The 23,941-nt window shown below is 39.4% G+C and overlaps 1 protein-coding gene across 6 annotated transcripts; it reads right to left on the bottom strand.

Annotated features, from left to right (window-relative positions):
- Positions 1-229: 229 nt before the first annotated feature.
- cxxc5a (CXXC finger protein 5a) lies at positions 230-23,880 on the bottom strand. 6 transcript variants are annotated; one of them, XM_046868252.1, is made up of 4 exons: positions 23,251-23,531; positions 22,888-22,982; positions 14,268-15,362; positions 230-1,667 (listed from the first exon to the last, which is right to left on the bottom strand). In XM_046868252.1, exons 3-4 carry the CDS (start codon positions 15,123-15,125, stop codon positions 1,623-1,625), a joined length of 903 nt encoding a protein of 300 aa, XP_046724208.1. In that variant the 5' UTR covers positions 15,126-15,362; positions 22,888-22,982; positions 23,251-23,531; the 3' UTR covers positions 230-1,622. The 6 variants fall into 6 exon arrangements, with proteins under 6 accessions (XP_046724208.1, XP_046724207.1, XP_046724205.1 ...); XM_046868251.1 differs by lacking the exons at positions 22,888-22,982; positions 23,251-23,531 and adding an exon at positions 23,554-23,880; XM_046868249.1 differs by lacking the exons at positions 22,888-22,982; positions 23,251-23,531 and adding an exon at positions 23,558-23,880.
- Between the last annotated feature and the right edge of the window lie 61 nt (positions 23,881-23,941).

The following is a 23,941-nucleotide window of genomic DNA, read 5'->3' as shown; positions in this document are numbered from 1 at the left end:
ATCCGTTTCTAATTGTGTTTTTTACCTGTAAATGTCAGACTGTGTCACAGAAAGAGATTTATTCGGTAATGCAGGAGCATCTCTTTGGGTCTGCTCTGCATATCTGTCCTCGGTTAACAGCACTCTGCTTTATTTAATGCGATATACGCTATACGATTTTATACGTCTAGGTCAATATGCTCTAAGCAACTATAACCTCCCGTTCCCGAAATAACATCACAGGCCTTGGTTGCATTTCAAAATGACAGTTCTTGTCGAATCGTTTTTTTATTATAATTTTTTTTTATACCTTTTTGAAAACTGAACAACCTATAAGATTTGTAAACATTTCCATACTCTTGGGGTATTTTTTTTAAGCATTTGTGATTGTTTCTTTAAAAAAACAAAAAAAAAAAAAAAAAAAAAAAAACCCATGCAAGTAGACAGAGCTGTAAATTCTTGACACAAATACATGCATTTGTTTTTATTCACAAAAAAAACAGCCCATACTTCTAATTCCATTACAAACATCGCTGTTCATTTTAAAAGATGTAGCTACTGGCAATGTCATGAAAAAAAGTAACCAAGAAACAAAACAAAACAAAAAAAAAAAAAATAAAAATAATTTTCAGTGCGTTTAATTGGGCAGAGAAAGAAGTGCTGTCTCCAAGTGCTTAGGAGGATGAATTCACACCTGCACACTGGCGACGTTGTAACAAAAAGTATGGCCACGGTCGTACAGCAAAACAGTGCAGACTTCAATGTTAGGACAGATGGATGGTTTGGCGGTCAAGGAGCTTCCATTAGTAGCAACCCCACATGTACAACAGTCATCTATCCTGACTATACACTACTGTGGGGTCTCAACATATATTTGTTCTTTCTTTCCATTTAGAAAAATGGGATATTTTTACATCTTGAAATAGTTTCTTTCTTTTTTTTTTCATAAATGACAAACATTGATCAGTTTTTCCAAACAATAAATTTCAAATCAACTTAAAAAAAAATCAATAAAATACAGAGGTTGAAGTAAGAACAACGGTGCTAAAATTACAATAGTGCTTGCCATGAGCCACTAGTTTTAAAATATAGCTGTAAAATTTACATTCTCTACACAAGTACTGTATCTTTCCACACGTGAACGACATTAACACCAAACACAGAAATTTTTGTTGATTGTCCACACTCAAGTCTGTCATTTCTGTTTGGCAATGAACTGTTCCAATGTTTTAAGCGAGAGAAAAAACCTGCTGGAAAAAGGACAAAAAGGTACCAAAATGGAAACATAGAAAAGGGAATGAAAGTTGCCATAATTTTTTTTTTCATTATGTTTAATTTTTGGTTCAAGGAATAAGTAGGTGCATCCATTATTCGATTGATTACGTTTTTAGTGTTTCTGCTTTCTTGTACTGTGTGTGTGTGTGTGTGTGTGTGTGTGTGTGTGTGTGTGTGTGTGTGTGTGTGTGTGTGTGTGTGTTCGTGTTCGTGTTTGTGTGTTTATATTAAGTTTCTGGTGGTTGTTTCCTCTTTTTTTGATGTAGTTTGTATGCTTGTTAGCCAGTGTTGGTGTTGGAATCGGTCCAAGCAAGAGTTAGCATTGCACTTGATGGCAGAGCTTTGGGTGAAGGTCAGAGTTCGCAGCCCTACTGGAACCACCGGAACGCCGCGCCTGTCGGCAGCATCACCTTCTTAGAGAAAGAAGAGACCAGAAGGGAAGAAAAAAAGACAGGAAATTACAATTAAGACATCATACTTTAAGAAGGTGCTATAGCATTTAGTCTTTTATGCGAGCAGAAAGTTGGCTTTATTTCCTGTCTGCCTGTGTTCCACTTTCCAGTTCTTTTTTTTCCTGCTGAAAACCTCTGCATCTCATATGTGCTGTCCCTCCTGTCCTTCCTCCCTTCCCCCAGCCACAGGCCATGGCCTTGGCTCCACGTGAAACCTGATATGGCACATTTATTATTTAGTCACCACGCAGTCACGTCGAGCTCTCACCCCACTACTCACACTCATGACACTCCCTCACGTTATCTGTGTCTCTTTGTCTCGCTTCTACTTTCCCCTCCGTACCCGCCTTGTTTACCAGAGCCTGCTTCTGAATCCCAGACAGACTGGGACAAGGCTGTGGTCAGCTAAATGAGTGCAGCAGCACTGTGTGTAGGTGTGTATTGAGTATAGAGGCTGTGTGAACACTAGGTGCTGTATAGTTTTTTTGTAGCCGTAGGTACGTGTTGTATTGAGCCTAGCACAGCGCATTTTGGACATTCTGTCAGCCTAAAAATTTAACAGGCAAATATCAGGAAGTACTTCAATTCCCATTTAGTCCAATATCTAGTTGAATATTTTGGTGTTCAAAAATGTATAGTATCTGTATTGACTAATCAGATATAAGGGCTTTTCATTTTCTGGACTTTTCCTTCTGGTATTAATCATGTATTCTGCTCTATCAATACTGACAAGGTCTTTAAAAAATGCCTATATCACTTCTTGTGCAAAAAAAAAATACTGTGTTTTTAAATCAAGATTAATTTATGTCCAATTATTAATTACAAATAATACTGAAAAACATTTGGTCAACATATCCTTTACCAAGTTATATATTATTATTAATCAATGCACTTTCAGCCCTCAGTTTCTTTTCAGGTCACGTGTGTGACAGAGATGGGAGTAAGGAAAATGTACGGCTCACAGTTTCTAAATGTATTCAATGAAAAAATTTAGTTGTACACTTTAGGCAAACAGAAAAAGTGTGTGTAGATGTAGACTGACTATTGTGCCTGCAGGCAAGTGCAGCATTGAATACTGGGGTTGTATGTAGGTGTAGTATTGAGTATTTTGCCTGTGCAAAATTGCAGTAGTGTAGTAACGCTGCATAAAGGCGTAATGGGGATCTGTGTGGGTGTAGTATTAAGTATTTAGGTGTAGCCTGGTGCATAGATTTAGTATGGAGTATTAAGGCTGTGTATGCCTGCAGCACTGAGTATTAAGGCTTTCTGTAAGTGCAATATTAAGTATTTATGCGGTGTGTAGGTGAGGTAATGAGTATTGAGGCTGAAAGAAGGTGAAGTGTGGTGTATTAAAGTTTTTGTAGCTGTAGTAAGCTGTATTAAGGCTGTGTGTAGATGTAGTAGGCTGTATTGAGGCTGTGTGTACATGTATTGGAATGTATGGATTCTGTGAGAAAGTGAAATGCGGCGTATTAAAGTTGTTTGCAGCTGTAATAGGCTGTTTTGAGGCGCTGAATAGATTTACTGGTGTATGGAAGCTGTGAGGAGGTAAAGTGTGGTGTATTACAGTTGTGTGCAGCTGTAGTAAGCTGTATTGTGGATGTGTGTAGATGAATTGGGATGTATGGAAGTTGTGAGAAAGTGAAGTCTGGTGTATTAAAGCTGTGTCTAAGTGTAGAAGGTTGTCCTGAAGCTAAGTAAAGGTGTATTAGGCTGTGTAAAAGTGTGTATTATTGGAGCATGTTGCATTAAAGATGTAGTATTGAGTGTTTGAGCAGAAAAAGGTGTAGTAGGCTGTACTAGGGCAGTGTAAAGTTGTAGTACTGAGTATAGAGAAAGACTGCTTGTGGGTGTACCCAGGTACATTGAGGCTGTTAATGGATGCAGTATGGAGAACTGAGGGTCTGTAATCATGTAGTACTGAGTACTAATGAGTACTCAAGTAGTAAATATTAACGCTGTGTGGAGGTGCAGTATTTGTGTGCTGAGACTGGCTATAACTGTAGTATTGAGTATTTATGCTGTGTATAGGTGTAATATTGATTATTGATGCTGTGTGTGTGTGTGTGTGCAGTATTTGTGTGCTGAGACTGGCTATAACTGTAGTATTAAGTATTTATGCTGTGTATAGGGTAATATTGATTATTAATGCTGTGTGTGCAGTATTTGTGTGCTGAGACTGGCTATAACTGTAGTATTGAGTATTTATGCTGTGTATAGGGTAATATTGATTATTGATGCTGTGTGTGCAGTATTTGTGTGCTGAGACTGGCTATAACTGTAGTATTGAGTATTTATGCTGTGTATAGGTGTAATATTGATTATTGATGCTGTGTGTGTGTGCAGTATTTGTGTGCTGAGACTGGCTATAACTGTAGTATTAAGTATTTATGCTGTGTATAGGTGTAATATTGATTATTAATGCTGTGTGTGTGCAGTATTTGTGTGCTGAGACTGGCTATAACTGTAGTATTGAGTATTTATGCTGTGTATAGGTGTAATATTGATTATTAATGCTGTGTGTGTGTGCTGTATCTGTGTGCTGAGACTGGCTATAACTGTAGTATTGAGTATTTATGCTGTGTATAGGTGTAATATTGACTATTGGTGCTGTGTGTTGGTGCATTTGAGTACTAAGACTGGCAGTAACTGTAGCATTGAGGCTGTGTGTAGGTGCCATATTAAGTATTTGTGCTGTCTGTTTACTGCAGTATTGGGTATTTATGCTTTGTGTAGATGCAGTATTGAGAAATTATGCTGTGTGTACGTGCAGTGTTGAGTACAGATTTGTATTGAGGTGTATCCATTTGAAATGTGGCTGTGTGAAGGTATACTATAGAGTATTGATGCGTGCAAAGTTGCAGTAAGTTGTATATACTAGTAATGGTAGGCTGTATTGAGATTGTGTGTAGGGTGCAGTAGGCTGAATTGAAGTTGGCACAGATGCAGTATTGAGTTTTGATGATGTATTCTTATGTTGTATTGAGTGTTAAAGCTGTTTCAATGTAGAGTATAATGTACTAAGGGTGTGTGTAGGTATACTGCGTAACGGGGCTATGCAAAGATGTTGTAAGGTGCACTGAAGCTGGTAAAAGGTGTAGTGGGGAGTATTGAGGATGTGTTTGTGTACTAGTACATACTGAGACTGTGTGGTGCATGTAGTAGACTGTATTGAGGCTACGTCTGGATGTAGTAGGCTATATCGAGGGTTTATGTAGGTGCGGTAGTTGGTATTGAGACTAGGGCAGGGCTTGTGTGTACTGAGGCATGGCTGTGGAGATGAGCTGTCGCCTCCCTCCCAAAGGCAACACTACTGCGGCAGAGAATCTCACACATTCACTAACACTGCCCCAAGCCAAGAGTAGCTCACATGTCTCCTCTTGCATACACACACACACACAGAGTCAAACACACACTAGCCCACACAATCTCACTCAGTCAGAGTAACCCACATTCACAAATAAATACACAAACAGACACAAGCACTATAAACTTTACTCATGTTAAATCTGACTACACTTTCCAGAATAATCAACAGGCAACAGAAATTTTTACACTGTTCTGATTTGACACTTTGAGAATAAAAGGAATACATCTAATTTTCAAAACAAAACAAGAACAACCTCCATGATTTATAGGAAACAATGACAAGGAACAACAGGAAATCAGAAAACACACCATTTATATCGATAGCTTACTTTGCCAAGTATGAATTTCAAAATTGTTATGTTGTGAATTATGAATTTGATATCTAAATTTGTCCATCACTATAAAGTTTTTGTCAGTTCGTTTTAATCCAGAGTTACCATTTGTTTTCTCACTTCACAACTTTTTTCCTTTTTACTACAATTCAGCATGTGATCGAAGATTCAAATTCCTCATCTCAAACCATTTTTGGAGGTGACAAATAAAGAAAAAGAAACAAGAAACATTAGAAATCATTACTAGAATGGCTGGAAAACAAGTGTCCTCGTGTAGTTCTGATCTCATTCTGATTTCATAAAACTAAAATAATGTGGAGAAAAATGTCCATCTCATGTTATGATGTCATGATGTCACGTCTGAGACATCTTAAACTGCTTGTCATCAGCATGTTACACATAAACTACTGGCGCTATGTCAATAGTGACCTACGAACCAGCGGCTGCTTAAGAAGTCAGCATAAAAATGCCTTACCCTCTCACAAGACTCACTCACTAGTGAAGACCCATGACCCATGATCTTTGACCCATGCTTTGTGTAAATAGTGGAGGCTGTCACGTGGTCTTGGAGAGGAGCAGTTGGATACTCCTAGCCCAGTGACCCTCCCACGTTTGTCCCTATTGAAATCAGATTTTGATCTCAGCTCATTGATTTTTACAATAAAAGTAGCAGCGCTCCACCTGCTGTGGGTGGTCTCCTACTCTTCATCCCGCTTGCACCTCACTATAGAGACTCTATAGAGCATGAAATAAACGGTGAATCCTCTTCATTCACACACAGACAAGAGCATGTCAGACGGTCTAAACACACTTTGGGTTGTTTTATACATGTGGCTAAGAGATTCCTTACCCTGTGGTCTTAATACAGCCTAATATTACATCAATCACCCTTTCAAATGACGCAAAGACACAAAGCAAGTTGTGTAAACAGAGCACCCGTTCCTTATTATCTACACTTGGAATGGAGTCGGGAAAGTGAGCACCCATCGTGACGTTAATGTACAGTAAATGTAAACAAACAACCCATTAAGAACACAATACACTTAAACACACAGAGGAAGTGTCTGTATAACCAAGGACTAGAAGAAATTCTGAGATCTGATCTAAGCATTAGGGTCAGCATTGGAATAAATGTAGGTGTGAATATTGGGTCAAGCATTTGGGTAAATTTGGAACCAGTGCTTTGGATAGGCATTGAATTACTTGCTGTAATACGCACTGGGTCAAGCATTAGGTCGGGAGTTAGTAAATGTAAGAAAAGCATTGGTGGTGTAAATGGTGGCGTCAATAAAGCGGAATGTGTTGGGAGTGAAGGAGTCATGGGGTAGGTGTCACATTGAGTTTTGAATCAAAGCACCAGGATAAATGGTGAAGCAAGCATTTGATTAAGCATTAGGATAAACACTGTTACACATACTGAGTAAGCAATGAGATAAAAGTGTTATGATATATATTCAGAGGAACTAAGTATTGTGGTAGGTCTTGAGATAAGTGTTGGGGTAAGCTAATATTAGAATAATATGTAAGGGCACAAGCATGACAAGTGTTGTAATTAGTTTTGATATTAGCAGTGTGATAAGTTTTAGGATAAGTGCTGGTATAATAATCAAGAAAAGCGTCGGCGTTAGCACTGGGTCAGGTGTCAGAATACATTTTGGGGTGTTTTAAAGTAGGTCCCAGAAAAGGTGTTGGGGTAAGTCAGGATTTTAAGTATTGATGGAAGTCTTGGTTTAAGGGTGTGTCAAGCCATTCTGGCCAGTTCTTATTCTCCTGTGCTTCTCCTATTGCTGTTTAAACTGAGTGATCCCAAAATAAATTCAGACACATCAGAGAGGTGTGAGGTGGCGCACTGCACACCACCCCCTCCTCTCTCTATCACTATCTCTCACTCACATGCTCTCTCTCTCTCTCTTTCTCTCTCTCTCTCTCTACTGGTTTTATACGGCCTTCACTCAGGCAACAATACACACGATGAAACCTGGAGATCCACCAACCCCACAAAGATTGCAGCAATACCCACATACTCCCTCTGTCTATTCTGTCTGTTTCTCTCCTAACCCCACCAACACCTTTACAAACACACACTCACACCCATACCTACACCTATATACGTTGCTATACACAGGCCACAAATGTCACTAGCCCACACTCTTAGATGGTTTCACAAACACAAGAATCCATATGGATCCATGCAGGTGAGGAACTATAGTGTGATTCACAAACAGGCTCCATGGTCTAACTAGAGCGCTTTCAAATATGCAGCATTTACACTGTCTGAGTCAAACCCTTGTGCAGTCCAACCCTTGGTGCGGTTCGTTCGGACAGGTGACAACACAGCAATCACACTCAGGTGGGGACTAAAACAACCGGTCCGAGACCATCTGAGCAAAGTGGTCTCAGGCCACTGTGTTTGATTGCAGTGAGAAAGCGATTTGACCCTGAATTGACCCAAGTGCAGGAAGTGAGCAAACAAGTTCTGTATTATGGGTTGCAGGACAGACTTTTTTTTACTAAAATAAGACATGAGGCACAAACAACAGAACTGCAAAACTGGAAAGATTTTTGTAAAAGTAAATGAAATGCTGGATTTAATTCACAAAATTATATAAGAAAATAAAATTTTAAAAATGTTCATTTTATTATTGTATTTATTTAGCACTGACTCCGTATTGAGGGCCTTTGAAATATTTTGCTATTTCTATCTCTTTGCTTATTTTAACACAGTGATTATATTTCTGACCCATAAATCCTGTTTTTTATTTACTTTTTTTTTTTGGTCCCCCTAACTATCTTTAGAAAACCCTCAGCAAACCAGACTGAAAACAAAACAAAGCATCAACCGATAAAGTGCCAATTTCGCTCTGATCCAACATTATACTCAAAAATGTAAACATCCATTCTGTCACATTCAAATATTTGCACATTCACATCTATACAACGTGCTATGTTTATGTGCTCACTAATTTCAGCTTCAAATGATCTTAATTAGAGTCGGCATGTATGCCAACTGTATCACTCTGGGCTTGTGCCAGGAATTAGTATTTGTTTAGAAAGAAATGGCCGTTTTGCAAGCCAACCAATTGTGCATCTTGTCAAAACACATGCTCAGTCTGTACAGTTTAATAATGGAATTACTCTAACAGGTAACACGTCTGATGAGCTGTGGGGAAAAAAACCTGGAGTCATGAGAGCGATAGAACAGACACAAAACCTTCGTAGAGACGTTGAGGAAGGCGACTGAAATGCTTCCGCCACCTGTTTTACAAAAGGCTCGTTGCGCGAGTTTAATTACTGTAATGTAAGATGGCACTTTGATCCCATTGCACACCATGACCTTGTTTGACTCCACACACACAGACAAAGTGGCCCCTAAAGCAGTGCTTCAGCTTCACGCTGTACCCAATTTTCCAGCTATTATAGCAGCTTAGGAAATGAAAGCGATATTACACTGGTAAGTCTGTATGTCTTTGGTACGTCCAGGCACCATCCTATTCTCTGTCATGTCTGAAGACTGGCGAACGACTCAAGTGCATCTAAAGTTTCTAACTTGCTTAATGGATGTCATCAACAGCAAATAAATCAAAGTTAATGAAGCTCATGCACCAAAAGTTAAAAGTAAAAAATAAATAAAAATAAAAATTGGCAGGGTGTGATAAAAAAAAAAAAAAAAGTCTTGCATGCACAAAGCATTTTCAATTCCAAACCTTTTGTTATTCACAAGGCTTTGTATCAGTGTATCAGAACATCTCCAGAGACACATTATTTTATCAGGATCCTGCAGAGCAATCCTCTCTTGACACAAGATCACGAAAGTGATGCATATTTAGAAGTTTGGTGGCAGGCAGAATTACAATGTAAAGTGCTGAGACAGCCTTATCGCCCCACGTTTGGACATCAGACGAGTCGTGCATCACTGACATAACATTTAACAAAAAAGTATGTAAAGTTAAAAGATATTTTGAACATTTTTAGCTAGTGTCCTTCACAACAAACGGTGTTTGCATGGTTCAGGTAAATAACCTGCAACGCTAATAACACCTCCCAAATCTACTTTCGCTTAAAAACCAACCAAATATTTTTTCCTGTACAGATCACACTTTACCTTGGAATGCAATCGTTACAATTTTTTAAAAATCATGAATAAATGTGCAAAGCACATCCAAGAGATATCCTTTTTAATGATTCGTCCTTTATAGCCTATGAAAAATATGAAATAATATTCAATAAAAGGTTCGAGGTAGACATTTACCCCCATAGAAATATTCAGAATATTTCACATGTGACATTTTCAACAGTTGCATCATCCAAGTATGCTGAACGTCACAGAGAGAAAAACAAGTCATTTTTCTCATACTTTCCTATGATATTGTGGTTGATTTTTACTCTTTGAAAATGTAAAACCTGTTACACAAATTATATGTTGAGTGTAAGTTAGTCATTTACACTTAATTTGAAGTAAATTATGTCAGCATGTCCTTATGCCATTACAGTGGATGATACCATTGTGTGCTAATTCTAGGCAAAAAAAAACAAACTCTAATTATTCTAGAACGCAATTTTGCAGCACCTTGGGGGAAAATCTGATGTTGTCTGAGACAGGTTAGGGCAGAAACGTTTAAATGGCTCAATGCATGCTTTATTATCTTCAATGTTGAAAGGATGATTAAATAATTAGTAAGTAATAAGTAGTTCATTGTGTTTCAAAATCCTCAATACCAAAGCTGAGTGAGAGAGGAAAGAGATAAGGCAGAGAGAAAGAAAGAGGGGAAAAGAGACAGAAAGAGATATTATAATGCTGGAAACAATGAGAATAAAGTACTTCAAAATCATAAAGAGTAATAAAGAGTCCATATGAAAATACATAAAACTCAAAGTGGACTTACTAAACTGTTCCCTAAAACAATGAAAACGACATTTGGGATATTTTACCTCTATTGATCTAAACTAATCCATTTCTCAACATATGAACTCCAGAACCAAAGGCATTATTAGTTTTCAACCAAAGATGCAAGCCTTTCCTAGACAGAGGGACGGACAGACGGACAGACGGACAGACAGCCAGTCAGCGAGACAGACAGACAGACAGACAGACAGACAGACAGACAGACAGACAGACAGACAGACAGACAGACAGATAGATAGATAGATAGATAGATAGATTCTTTATTCATCCCAATGGGAAATAAATCTATCTATCTATCTATCTATCTATCTATCTATCTATCTATCTATCTATCTATCTATCTATCTATCTATCTATCTATCTATCTATCTATCTATCTATCTATCTATCTATCTATCAAATATATAAGAATGTAAGAACTATTACATTTTTAATAATAATAATAATTGTGCAAATTGTACAAACCAGTCAAATGTAAATTATACTCTATAAACACACTGTATTTTACACAGATTACAAACGTCTAATGCACTTGTAATAATGTCATTATAAAAACGATATTAAGTCACTCTCTGACTGACACAGGGCCTTTTAATACATTTTGAAGGAGGATAATCCCAGAAGGCAAGTTAATACACCAGCATCCCATATGTATCGGCACGTAATTGTTGAAAACCATTAATTAGTGCCAAAATGATGACGCATTACATAGCTCATGTTCTGGATGAGAAGGTACGCTCGCTTTAGTGCCTTCGCGTATTCATCACCTATTTAATACTACCTCAACTTGAGTTAATTCACAGAGAGGAGGTAATGCATAATCTGCATATTAACACTCTTGAACCGGTTCCATTTGGATATCATTCATTTACACATTCAATACATTGTTATCCATTTACATGTAATTACAAAAATCTGAATTTATTGCTTTCCAACAATGGCAAAAGAAATATAATAATACTACAACACAAGTAATACTATATTAAGCATGAGATAAGAGCTATAATGTAGAAAGCCAGCATGCTAATTTAATCATTCAGCCTTTTTCCCAGTATAATTGTTTTGTTAGCTCTACAATTTAATTCTACTTTTAAATACAAATGGTTACTTATACTCCACTAAATAGCTCAATGTACTTTCATTATTACTGCAGAAGAGGACAAATCACTAAGCTCATTTTGTATCCGGGCTATAAATTTTTAATTCATACCTGCCAAATGGATAAGCATTTTCAACATATGTCGTTTCTAAAGTCCATGAAACGGTTATATTTGTATCTTTGTATTTGCACGCTTCACCTCGATACTGTAATAAAATTGTACCGACTGCACCACACACATAATGTAATGCGTGATGTGGCTGACTACATTGGACTAAGTTATAACGACATTTTTGCTTTTGCTTACGACATTCAGTCACTTTGCAATTACATTTCAGACAAGATTACATAACTGCACATGCTTTTGTTTCTCTTTGAGAACTACTATTTTATAGTCAGTTTTCAGGCAACAAAAACATGAGACTTAGCAGCATGTGTGAATATGAACTGTGGGCTAGCTAATAAATATAATTATATTTGTCCACCCTGGCTCTGAAATGCTTATCATCACACTTAACTGATGTCACTTAACATCATTCAGCGGTATTAAGTAATTGCCAGAAGGAATGAGAAAGATAGCAGTTAGCATATACAGAAGCTAGTTGGAATAATGATATTTTTTTTAACTCATACTGATGTATCTTCCCTTTAAAATGTCTTCAGAAATTGTGTTTACCGTTATGTTATTTGTGTAATGTGTGCTGCCTTAAAGGCCAGGTGCATGCTATTCAGCCTTTGAAACAGATCCTCAGATGAACAAGCTGTAAGGCATTTATTACTCATTACACACGTTCTATATGGAAAACATCTGGCCACCTGATCAGCCTGAAATAATTATGGTATTTTCTATCACTCTTAAAAGCGTTAGTGACATTAATCTTACCTGTCTATTAGTATCTCTGTCAAATGTTATTTAGCCTTTTAACCTGTCTTAGAGGGCTAAATGCATTCATTTTTAAATAAACACAAGCAGTAAAGCATGCATTATGCGAAATGGCAAATGAATCCCTGATCAGCCTAATATTGATCCCAGTTATATTTAATGAGTTTTTGGATGATGTTAATATATACATTAGGCAGAAAGCCATTCAACATTCCTCTTTTTGCTATCTTACATGCTAGCCTAAATTACCATGACCTATGAACATACAAACAAACAAAAAGGACAGACCTTTTTTCAAATACTCATCCAATGTTAAGTGGTTCACTACTAAAAGAAAAATAAACCATGCCAAGATACATGCTATTCACAGCAAGCTAATATTTAAATGTCTATTTTAGACATAGTGGCCTATAGAATACACATTATTAGCATTTAGTTAATGTTCAAATGGCTACGTTTTGCTCTTTTGAGTACCATTTTTTCTGGACAAGCATATCATATAGGATCCTAGTATTCCATTTAACCCATGACTAGCCACAAAACCAAATAGACTATCTAGCTAATAACGGTATTATTTTTAAGTTTCCAGCATGTACGAAATGTCAGTCTGTCGATCTCTATGACATTTACACTTCACTTTTATGTAGCTGAATAGAAAAAAGCCAAGAAGCACAGGTAACAAAGTCTCACAGCATGGAAAGATACATTTGTAAAATTGACGCTAATTGTCACGAATGCTTTATAAAAAATATGGGGTGTGAATTAACCTGAAAGGAGCAAAAACTTACATAAGACCACCTCAATAAGAGTGAGTATAATTCTCAAAGATACACACAATTCACAGAGTTAGCTAACTTTCTAAAAAAAATGTTTGAACAGATTTTTAAAACATTTGTAGTTTAGTGTTTTGTTTACTGCTTCAAAATAAGGTTACCTAATGGCTTGCTAAAACCAATAACACATACTATGAATGTGTGCCTTACGACTGGCTGTGCCTTTACCCAGAAATATTCTATTGTTCTTTATTTAAAGTGTTAACAGAGAATCAAACTTTATACTGATTTGTTATGATTAAAGCAAGTTCCACTTAATCAAACGAACAACTAAATGACACATGTCATAGTCTGAGAAATAAAACCATATCAACTTTAGGTGACCTTAGCAAAAAGTTTGGAGGGCAAAAGAGACTGGAGACTTAGAAACAGAGGGCATCTGTAGCACCTGGTGCTCCAGATGACAGTTTTTTGGCCAGATGGACCATGTCAAACACAACTTACAAATGTGCAATTTACTCTTCCTACTTCAAACATACATACTTACTATATATTATTATACTCATGCATAAGCACATGCTTTCCAGGAGTCCATCTCATATGCACCAGCCTTTTTTTATGACTTTACACACAAACACCTTCCAAACTTATCATTTCTATAGTCTTGAAATTGCGCTGGGCTTAATTGTATACTCAAGAAGTCTACCAAAAAGCTCTCCAGCAAGCATTGTCAGTGAGGCAGGCTGTGTGGAGAGAGACGTGAGGCACAGTGGGTGGACAGATTAGAGCAGTCCCCATGGTGCATGTCTGTCCTTCCACCCACTCCCCCAATCCTGCCACTGCCACCTGCCACCCCAAAGCCTCATCACCTGCCTCTTTAACCCCACCAATCTGGACCTCCAGGAAGGGAATAGGCTCTCTGCAAAGTTCAGTTACCTTTACCGTGTAAAGCCCTTCCTCTGAAAAAGTGGATGAGCTGTCTATTAGAACTCATTGCACCAAAAAATATTGGTATCATGCACAAGATAAAGCATTCACAAAAAAGATACACTAGCAGGATTACTTTGGCATATAGCAAATTGTTTGAAGATTTCACAGAATAGTCATTCTGTATCTGTCTTATAACAAAAATACCACTAATTTCTACTAAGAATACATTTGCCCTACTGCCCTCCAGAACAAAGCAGTGTTTTTCTTCTTACCTCCAGTGCAGCAGATGGTTTCTTCTTTAGCTCCTCACACTTGCGAAATTTGCAGATCTGGTGACCCGTCTTGCGGTTGCGGCAGCTGCTGCATTGCTCACAGTTGATCCTGCGCCGACAGGGCGCACACATGCCGCAGCGTTTACGCTTCTTTTTGCCGGCATTTATGGCCGAGGCCAGCTCACTATGTGCTGGATACTCAGCCAGGCTAGCCATGTGCAGGGCACTGTCAGCAAGGAACACACCGGCCGGCGTCATGATGAAAAGCCCGGCCGGGTTGAAAGGAAAGCCGCCACTTATGCCGTACGGGAAGTCCGTAAGGCTCCCCACAGTGTCGCCTGCTGATGCACCCTCCAGGTCACCTGAGCCTGCTTCATTGCCCACTCCACCCACTCCCGCCCCTGCACCCATGCCTCCAGGGAGCAGCATGTGCTCCATGCCTGCACGCTTAAGCAACGCTGCTGCCTGGGCAAAGTGTAGTAGGCCGTTGTGTCCTTCAAGTGCCTGTTCCAGGCTCCGGTCCGCTTTGGCAGGGACCAGAGCTGAAGCCGTGGACGATGGATGCTGCTGCTGTTGCTGTTGCTGCTGATTTTGCTGGCCAGGCTGGACCTTGGGTTTGGCCTGGCCATTATGACTCAGTCCGTTGGTGTTTTGTGGGCAAGCGGCGGTGTACTGGGAAAGAGTGCGAGACCGTTTCAGACTTTTGCTGAGCGGCTCGCTAATGATGCCGCTGCGATTGCGGCGCTCAATGACAGGGCTGTTCTCTCTGCAGCTGTTCTGCTCCCGTTCCTTGTCCTTATCTTTGTCCTTGTCCTGGGCCTCGGGTGTCCGGCTGCCCTCCGGCCGTCCGCCAGACATGGTCCAGCCCCAGGGTGTGAGTGTATGTGTGTTTGTGGGTGGGTAGGGGTAGGGTTGGGGAGGGGACAGAAGATTAGCAAAGGTGGAGCCAGATAGTACACTCAGTCCACTAGATACCCAGATGAGGGAGAAGCCTCTTCTTCGACAAAATGGCCAGCCAATGGCAGCCAGGCCCTGGCACCACTTTACAACCAGCTTTAGACCTCAGCCGTCATCTTCTTACTGGCAACTGGTAAACTACCACGAAGAAGTGAAAAAGGAGGAAAAAGAAAACATATATTAGTTTATCTACATTAAACCTCCTGAAACAAAGACAAATGTTTCCCTTTGGAAACTTTTAGAGAATCTTTTTTGCATATAAAATATTTAGCAGTTAACCAAAGGCTTTGTTAAAAAGTTTGAGAGTCCTTTAGAATCATTTGTCAGCATTTACATTAGTTTAGCCTAATAGATAGAACCTATTTGTAAGGCAATATTGAATAGGAAGATTCATAGCAATACAGCTCTTCAGTCAGATCTATTTTGCCACCTCTGAGATGAGGTATACCTTCATCATTCGAAGTTAAGCTAAACAAAGATATTGAGTACAACTGATAGAGTCAGACTTTAACAGACATGATTCAGGACCTGGGTTTTTAAAAGCAGTGTAGATCAATGCAATGTAGTGAAGCAGGTATAATTTTTTATACTTTGGCAGTGCTTTTGGGAAAGCAGACACAAAGTTTTAAGAACAAATAAGCCTTTGCTAACTACCAATGCTAACATTAGAAACAAGTTGACATAAATTTGAAGGTAACAGTAAGAGAATTTCATAATTTAGCTCAGATTTAGTCACACAGTGTATTTTAACTGACAATTAATATTTCATACTAATTATTAAATAAGTGACAGTTATTATTTAATGCAGTTTGTAACTTAAATAAAATGGAAGTTTGTCCACATTCATATTTAATATACAGTACATTTTTAAAAAATGGGTGCCGTAATTTGTTCAGGTTCTCATAAATGCACGTTCACACACATTAGAGCACACAGTCTATAAACTCTTTCCTAATAATATGCCATGTTTTCATCTCTGTAGTCACGTACTAGGACTCAGTTTCATGACTTCTCCAGAGTGAAACGTCACGTCTTGCTTGTCACATTCCTCCGTCGTGTTAGAATCTGCACCTCTAATGAGGTCTATCAGGCAGTGGATCGGTCAGTCACATTGCTGGCTAAAATACTTAACAGCTGAGCTAAGAGTTATAATATAAAACATACACAAATCTGTGCAACAAGTTATCTGCAGACATTAGCAACACCTGTGAAGTGAATGACACTGGAGACATCTTTTGCGAATTGTTTGCGAATTTAAATGCGAATTGTTTGATCGCAAACATTTTCATTAAAAAAAGAGTTGTTATTGTTTTTCATCAGTTTTACTGCCATAAACAATGACCACGGACACGCATACATGTACAATCCCGCTGAGGAAATGGCCAGGCCTGGCCTTATAAGGGAAACAAAAGAGAAGGGGAGGGAGGGCTAAGCGGGTGGATGGGGGGGGTGTCTACGCAGTGTGTGGAAATTGGAAGGCCAGAATTAGTGGGAGGTAAAGCTTCAAAGGCAGGAGCGCAGCCCCCGCATTCTCCCCAGCTCAGGGGTCTGTGGCGCCAGTGGACCACAGCCAGTCCATCTCTCGCTCGCTCTCTCTCTTTCGTTCTGTTCCTGACCAGTGGCCACGCTGAGCCAGGCAGCTTCGCCTCCCGCCTGCCAAGCCAACCCCATCACACACAGATCTCACGGGTCCATGGCACAACCCCACCGCCACATTTCTTATCCGTTCAACTCGCTCTGTGCGCCAACACTTTCATTTGGATGCTCAAAACTTCAGAAAAATCACGTCTTACCAAGACCTTGCTAGCTCATCGCTGGCAGCCTTTGAGTTCTTTTGCATTCTGATTTCTGGCGGAGAACAACAACATGGCACGTTTAAAATCCTTTCCACTCGCATAGATGTTGCATGGAGCCAACAATTGGCCACACACCATCAGTGACCAACCATCCCCCCCAAACACCATTCTTACCATCTAGAATAGGGCTCTTATCTGGGTCAGTCTTGCTATAAATTTGAAAACCTTGGTTTGTTTATAACTTCGTTAGAAAGCACATTAATCTGTTAATAGGCTATGTTTCACCTCTCCAGGCTTCGAACAACATGACAAACATATGCTCTTCTCTTTTTGGATTGATTGGTCATCAACTGTACTTATAGTTCAATCTTTTAACATCACAGGTGTAATGTAAGGTAAAGGCCAAACATGATGCTGTGCAATGTGCAATGCTGTCATTTGAAGTATTTAAAGTAATGGCATTTGGCAGATGCCCTTAATCCAAACCTCATCTGACTGAGCAGTTGAGGGCCTTGCTAAAGGGCCCAGGAGTGGCAGCTTGGTGGTGATGGGATTTGATCTCACAACTTTTCTTATCAAAAGTCCAAGAGCTTCTTCTTCCCTAATTAACTTCCCCAACTAACTTCCCAAGTACACTTAATTTTGAGGTGAAAACAAAAACCATTAGAAGACAATGAAAATGGACTAGAATGATTAGATCAATTTAAATAAAGTAATTGTTTTAAAATGTACACACAATAGTATATAAAGTGTCTGGTTGTAAAAGTTTTATTGATTATTTCTTAAACCCTGATAGCATTTTAGAGTAAAACATCAGTCAGACTAAAAAAAAACAACCTCTTTTTATATATTAATGACTACTAAGATATTCAGTATCTTAAAACTAATATGGAAGTGTTCTTATTTTAATAACAAATGGTTAAAACTAATAAATAATTGCATAGCAATTGCTGGCACCATTAAAAATTAGAAAAAAATAGACTATCTATAAACACTAGCTGTTTACTGAACCATCAGTTATAAAGAGCCACACTCAGCAGCAAGTAATTTTTGATTTCCCTCTGTCCATTAACACATCTTTTGGAACCAATTCACGCATTGAAAGAGAATATGAGACAGCAAAGTATCTCTCGATCTTCTTTCAGTATTACTTCTTTCAGTATAAATTTGTAGTATTTGAACTACAAATTTATCAGCCACTTTATTAATTACACCCAATAGACCTGTTGATTTTTCCAATTACTTGAAAGCCACACAAAGCATACACTGATGCTGATACAGTTCAATATCTCCAGCTAATATTTAAACCTCTTTGGGGAAATTGGGAAAATATGGTCTCAGTCACTTTAACTATGGTATGGTTGTTGGTTCCAGACAGACTAGTTACAAAAGTGTTAATCTTCCAAAAAGTGTCTACACAAAAGATGCCTGGCAGAAATGTTATGTTAACTCAAAGAACCACTCTTTACCAGTCTGGTGAACAGAAAAACATCTCAGAATGCACATTTGCTTTGAATCTTAAGTAGGATGGGTTTCAACATTAGCAGGCCACATCAGGTTCCACTATTCTCAGTCACCATAAGGAAATTTGATGCTACAGTAGGCACAAAGATTTAGCCAATGAATTAAGCAATGTTTTCCCAATCTTCAACTGTCCAAAAAAAATAAATAAACCCTTCCATCTCGTACACTGTTCCCCCAAATCTGTGAACCAGGCTACATCCTACACAATATCGGAGTAAGAGTACAGTACATGTGATAGTGTTAGTGCCTTTCAGAGCCTCGAGTTCCTCAGCCCACCTGTGTTCAGAAATTCAGCGTGAGCTGAATAAATGCCTTTTAGCAGTTATTAACTGTGCAGTCATGTGGACAACCATGTGACTCATAGCAAGAGGTCGAAGAAAGGTCAAAGACAAAGACAAGACTTTTGCACAGAAAAAGAATATATCAGTTTGACCTGGGAGAATATTCAGCCATACATAACCATACCAGCATATGGATTTGAGGATGAATGTATCGCTGAATAAATGAGCATAAAAGACAAAATTGTAAATAAAAATAAACTGACAAACAGGATGCCTGGATAGTGACATAGTTTCATGTGGTGTGAGTTCATTAAAGCAATAGATCTGCATATGGTGCTGTCAGAAACTAATTGAATCATTAGTATTGAAGCAGTCAGACACGAACATGATTCATTTAAATCCAAAAATTGGAATAAAATTGGTTTGTTGTTGCCATTGCGTCGCCATTGAGTATCCAGTTTCCGATAGAAAAGGGTTTTCAAAGAGATGTAATTAGCAAAAAAGACATATCCAAAAAATAAATCTGAGGGTGAGTTGAATGACAAAGGATAAGTATATCCTGTTATCAGAAGCAACATAATAAGCCAATTGCACCTCAGTTTTGTCATCATATGTTGAGGCAAAACACAATAAAAGAAAGTCTGGTTTAGTGTTGTGTTACCTCCAGCGGTGAGTTTGGGGAACTGTCCTAGCCTTGCTTCCTGTTTACAGTCTAAATTAAATCAGTCTTATGAGGATATACTGAGTTTTCAGTTGCTGAGTAAACATGCTGTTAAATTTCTTTCTTCTTCAGACAGCTGTAATTCTACGATGAATAACAGCTTTGTGACAATATGATTCACCACACCATTTGTACAGCTCCAATGATGACAGATGACAAAGCACTATGGTTTTTTCTAACCTTTGCATTACACCTTTTCCTTAATGTGTTAAACGTTTTACTTTTAAACAGCTGCTTATTGGTGTTTCTCAATTTGTTAATGTTTATACAGATATAAGATAAGCTAGTTCCTGGGCACTGGACTACAAACTCTATTATAGATTATGTGAACGTGTACAACAATGGTATAGTGTGAGTACAGCACTTTCTCATTCCCTAATTATGAGGAACTTCCTGATAGCTGTTTTACTTATAGCATTCGGTCTCACAAACACACTGAATATTACACATGACCCCAAGAGCGAATGAATAAAGGTATTTACGGCATTAGTCTACGTCTTCCTTCCTAAATACTCTGAATTATTCGGTTGAAAAGACAAGGAAAAATTACACGGTTAATACAACACTATCATCACAAAGCAATTTATAATTACACGGGTATTTCCTTGAATGTGCACTAGTTAAATCACGTCTCTTCAAATCACTATGGTTTATGCTTTTACAATACATATAAACAATCATGTGTCTTGTTGGTTAGTTCAAGGATATATGGTTCCCTTAAACAACATTAATTAACAGCAATTAAACATGAGGTTAATTGCATTAACTGAGGTCACAGCTACAAAGGAAGTATATTTACCTACTGTACTAGCACCTAAACAGCACTGTACATTTATATAAAGTAAATGAACTGAAACTGAATCATTACTAGGAAAGCCCTCAGACTTAGCATCCATTGTAATGGCCATGAAATTATCAATTTAAATGCAAAAGAATTCAGAGAAAATCCACCGATTCCTTGTTAAAGGCCATCAGGAAGCCATTGGGAATCCGGTTTTGCCATAGTTTTGCTGTAAGTTTTAAAAAAAAGACGGAAAGATTATATTTGTGAGGTTTACATTACATTATTCGTGTCGAAAGGAAACTGGGTGTAAAAGGGTTCATTAAAACCAGAAAGCTGTTATATTCTTATGTTTTACCATATAAAGTATGTAAGTATTAATCTAAGCAGGCTGGGCACATCATTACCAATATTATTTGGCTATATAAGAGTCTGGCAAAACCAGGTGAAGCGGGCTGAGGTACTCAGGTAACAGGTCATTATGCCACAAGCCCTTCAGGCCAAAACCCAATTAAGCAGTGTCCAATGAAACCTTGAAGCATAAACTGTGAAACAGACTGAAGTTTTCTAGAACTGTCTTGGGAGGAACTTTGGTAAAAGTGCTTTAGACAAAAAATGATGACAAGGCAAAAATAAGTAAATAAATAAATAAATAAAGTGCTCAACTGCAAATCAATCAAAGTTAGTTCGGTATTGATTCCATTCCAAATAAATCCTAAAGATTTTAAATACTTCCATGAAATAATGTTTGTATAGAAAGTCTTTCAAAGGTACTGGCTATGGTTTACATGGTCTATATCGTATCTTCACTGGTAGCCTGTTAAAGAGAAAAACAAACTAAACCATGATGTAATATCCCATTGTGAGAGGCAAATATCCACATTCTAAGAATTGAACCCTGACTGAAAGCTAACAAAATGTTTAGGGCTAAGCTGATTTTTAAAAGGAGTTGGATAAGTTAAGATAAGGCATAAAAATTTTTTGCCTTTTTTTAAATAAAAACTGAGCATATCAAAAAGATCTGCAGACATGTCACCAGCATCCCTGGTGTAAGCCATACTTAAAAAGTTATATGGAAGCTTCGGGAACTGTCACTGCTCTCAGTTCAATTCTTAAATAGACGTTTTGTCTTAATTAAATACTTCATTTACCTGATTAATATTCAACTAGAAAGGAAATCCTCATACTACATATATATACTTGCTGTATATATTTCTTCTAAAACATGAGCACACACACGTTGTACACATGTAATAAGCGTGTAATAACACATGTTCTAGCCTTCCACCTACGGTGTCGAGTTATTACATGCTTACAAAGTGTGTACAAGACTATAAAAAGCAGCCAGCACCCTTGCGCAGAAACATTCCCCTTGTTTACTGTAGCAGTTTTTCAGCACTACACCGATCCCGTCAGAAGAAGCTGTTCGTAACCACAGCTCGCGCTTCCTCCCTGGAGGTGTGTGTGTGTGTTTGTGTGTGTGTGTGTGTGTGTGTGTGTGTGTGTGTGTGTGTGTGTGTGTGTGTGTCGGTAATTGGTCTTCCTCTGCAGGAGAGCCAACCCATCAGAACCGGCTCCTCTGCACGCCCCATGCCGTCCACGTACACGCGCCACATTAATCCCAACATCTCCAGCTTTGAGACGGAAATCAATAACAGGATGATTTGGATTTGAGTGTGTTTTTTGTTGTTGTTGTTGTTTGTTGTTTGTGTGCTGTTTATCAATTTCTCAATTTGTAGCCTATTTATAATTAGACAGTGTGTGTTTCCAATAGTGTAAGTATTTTTAAGGAGAAAATTCAGTTCACTTGCACAATAAAATGACCCAAAACAAAAAAAAAAAAAGAGTGTTGAGACGCCCTCTTGCCTGCGAGCCTGACAGCACAAGCAGGAGGAAAAATCTACTTGAGGTTGCCTCGAGACGTCACGCAGGCAGATGCTTATTAGTCCAGGTAATGCGGAATCTAACGCATCACTCCCCTAAAGACGGGCGGTCACACACTCTCTCTCTCTCTCACACACACACACACACACACACACACACTCCTGCCCCCCTTCTCTCACTCCCTCACGCTCTCAATTTCACACACGCACACACACACACACACACACACCTCCCCAGCCACCACCACCACCACCCTCACTCCCTCACACTCTCAATTTAACACACGCACGCACACACAAGCGCGCTCACACACACACACACGCTGATGTGAAGGAGCAATTGACGCGCGTTCAGGCGTCAGCAACATCCACACTTTCAGCATCGAGTTGAAATGAAATGAAAACTTGTCCAGTTAATGACCAAAGTTGAATGAGTGATGGCGAGATGAGCGGCGATCAAGGCACACACACACACACACACGCGCGCGAGCGGGCACTCATCATATATCCTCAACTCGCTCAGCAACACGTTTCCTGTGCGCTTTAAGGCTTAGTTGCACGGCTTTCCGCGTTATTCGAGATTGATCTAGAGAAGGTCTCCATGCTGCACAGGTGCGCTGCTCTTAGAAAGTTCCGCTGCCGTACAGCGGCGCATCATCGCACACCCCGGAGCCCACCTGTCCTCCTAAACACGCAGGGTTCCTCCGCGCGCTTCCGGTGCCAAATATTTTTTCCCCCGGCACGGTGAGACGGCAATAACGCCCAGTGTCCTCTGGAAAAAACAATAATCCAACCAGGCAATTAAAACCTCGTGATAATCTTTTAGGGAGGGAGGGGGGAAAAACACCCCCACGCACAGACACACAACAACCCGGTAAATATCAAACGCAGGGTTTTAAAGCGTTCGGTACAGATCTTATACTTGAAACAGCCAAAAAAAACAGGAAGGAAACGGGTGTTTTACGCGCAGCCAGGAATGCATCAGGTACAAAAAAAGCCAGGTAGCGAAATCCGAGTGACATTCGAATATAAATATATACCTTTTGTCTGGGCTCGGCGGCGTAAAAGCGCAGTGCCGGCGGTCGGGGTACGGCGGCGTGAGCGCACGGCGGAACCATTCCTCTCTCCCTCTCAGTCTATTTCTTACTGTCTGTCCCTCTCTCCCTCTCTCCTTCACCCCAGACCAGTTGATCATCAGTAAAGATGACACGCCAACTTTTGAGACTTCACCAAACTATGATCCCCTCTACTCCCTGTCCACCCGCCCCTTCTACAAATCTGCATATTCGCATAAACGCGTCCCCTGTTTCCTTTCCTTCTTCTTTTTTTTTTATTATTCGCACCTACCGAGACGGCTTCGAGCTAATGGGGGGGAGGGCTCCGAGTGTCCGTCCGAGCGAGCGGTGCGTCTCCGATCCGATCCGATCCACCGCCGCGCCGATCCACGTCACGCACGATCCGTGCGCTCCCAGGGAAAAAAGCGCCGAGCTCCTGAGCCAGGCGAGAGCGCGCCGAAGCAGGTCGGCGAATCACGTCCAAACGCACTTTTTTTCCCCCTTTCCTGGACGCCTGAACGCGTGGGCTCTCGAACCCTCTCCGCTCTCGCAATCCCACCTCTACATCCCCGCTCACGGAGACGAGCATGCAAACACATTTCATAGATTTTTGGAGCTTCACGTAAAAACCGAACTGGAGTTTTTCCCACGCGATGCGCGAGGGCGGAAAACGGGG

Source organism: Silurus meridionalis, chromosome 15 (assembly GCF_014805685.1).
Source record: "Silurus meridionalis isolate SWU-2019-XX chromosome 15, ASM1480568v1, whole genome shotgun sequence".
Lineage (NCBI taxonomy): Eukaryota > Metazoa > Chordata > Actinopteri > Siluriformes > Siluridae > Silurus > Silurus meridionalis.
The sequence above is the reverse complement of the archived record's forward strand: the minus strand, read 5'-3'. Positions and strand labels throughout refer to the sequence as shown.

Bases quoted from the DNA above. Each gene is read 5' to 3' on its own strand.
- cxxc5a (XM_046868251.1), bottom strand. From the start codon at position 15,125: ATGTCTGGCGGACGGCCGGAGGGCAGCCGGACACCCGAGGCCCAGGAC. The intron at 1,668-14,267 runs GTAAGAAGAAAA...TCTTTCTCTAAG, and splicing joins AACCATCTGCTGCACTGGAG to AAGGTGATGCTGCCGACAGG.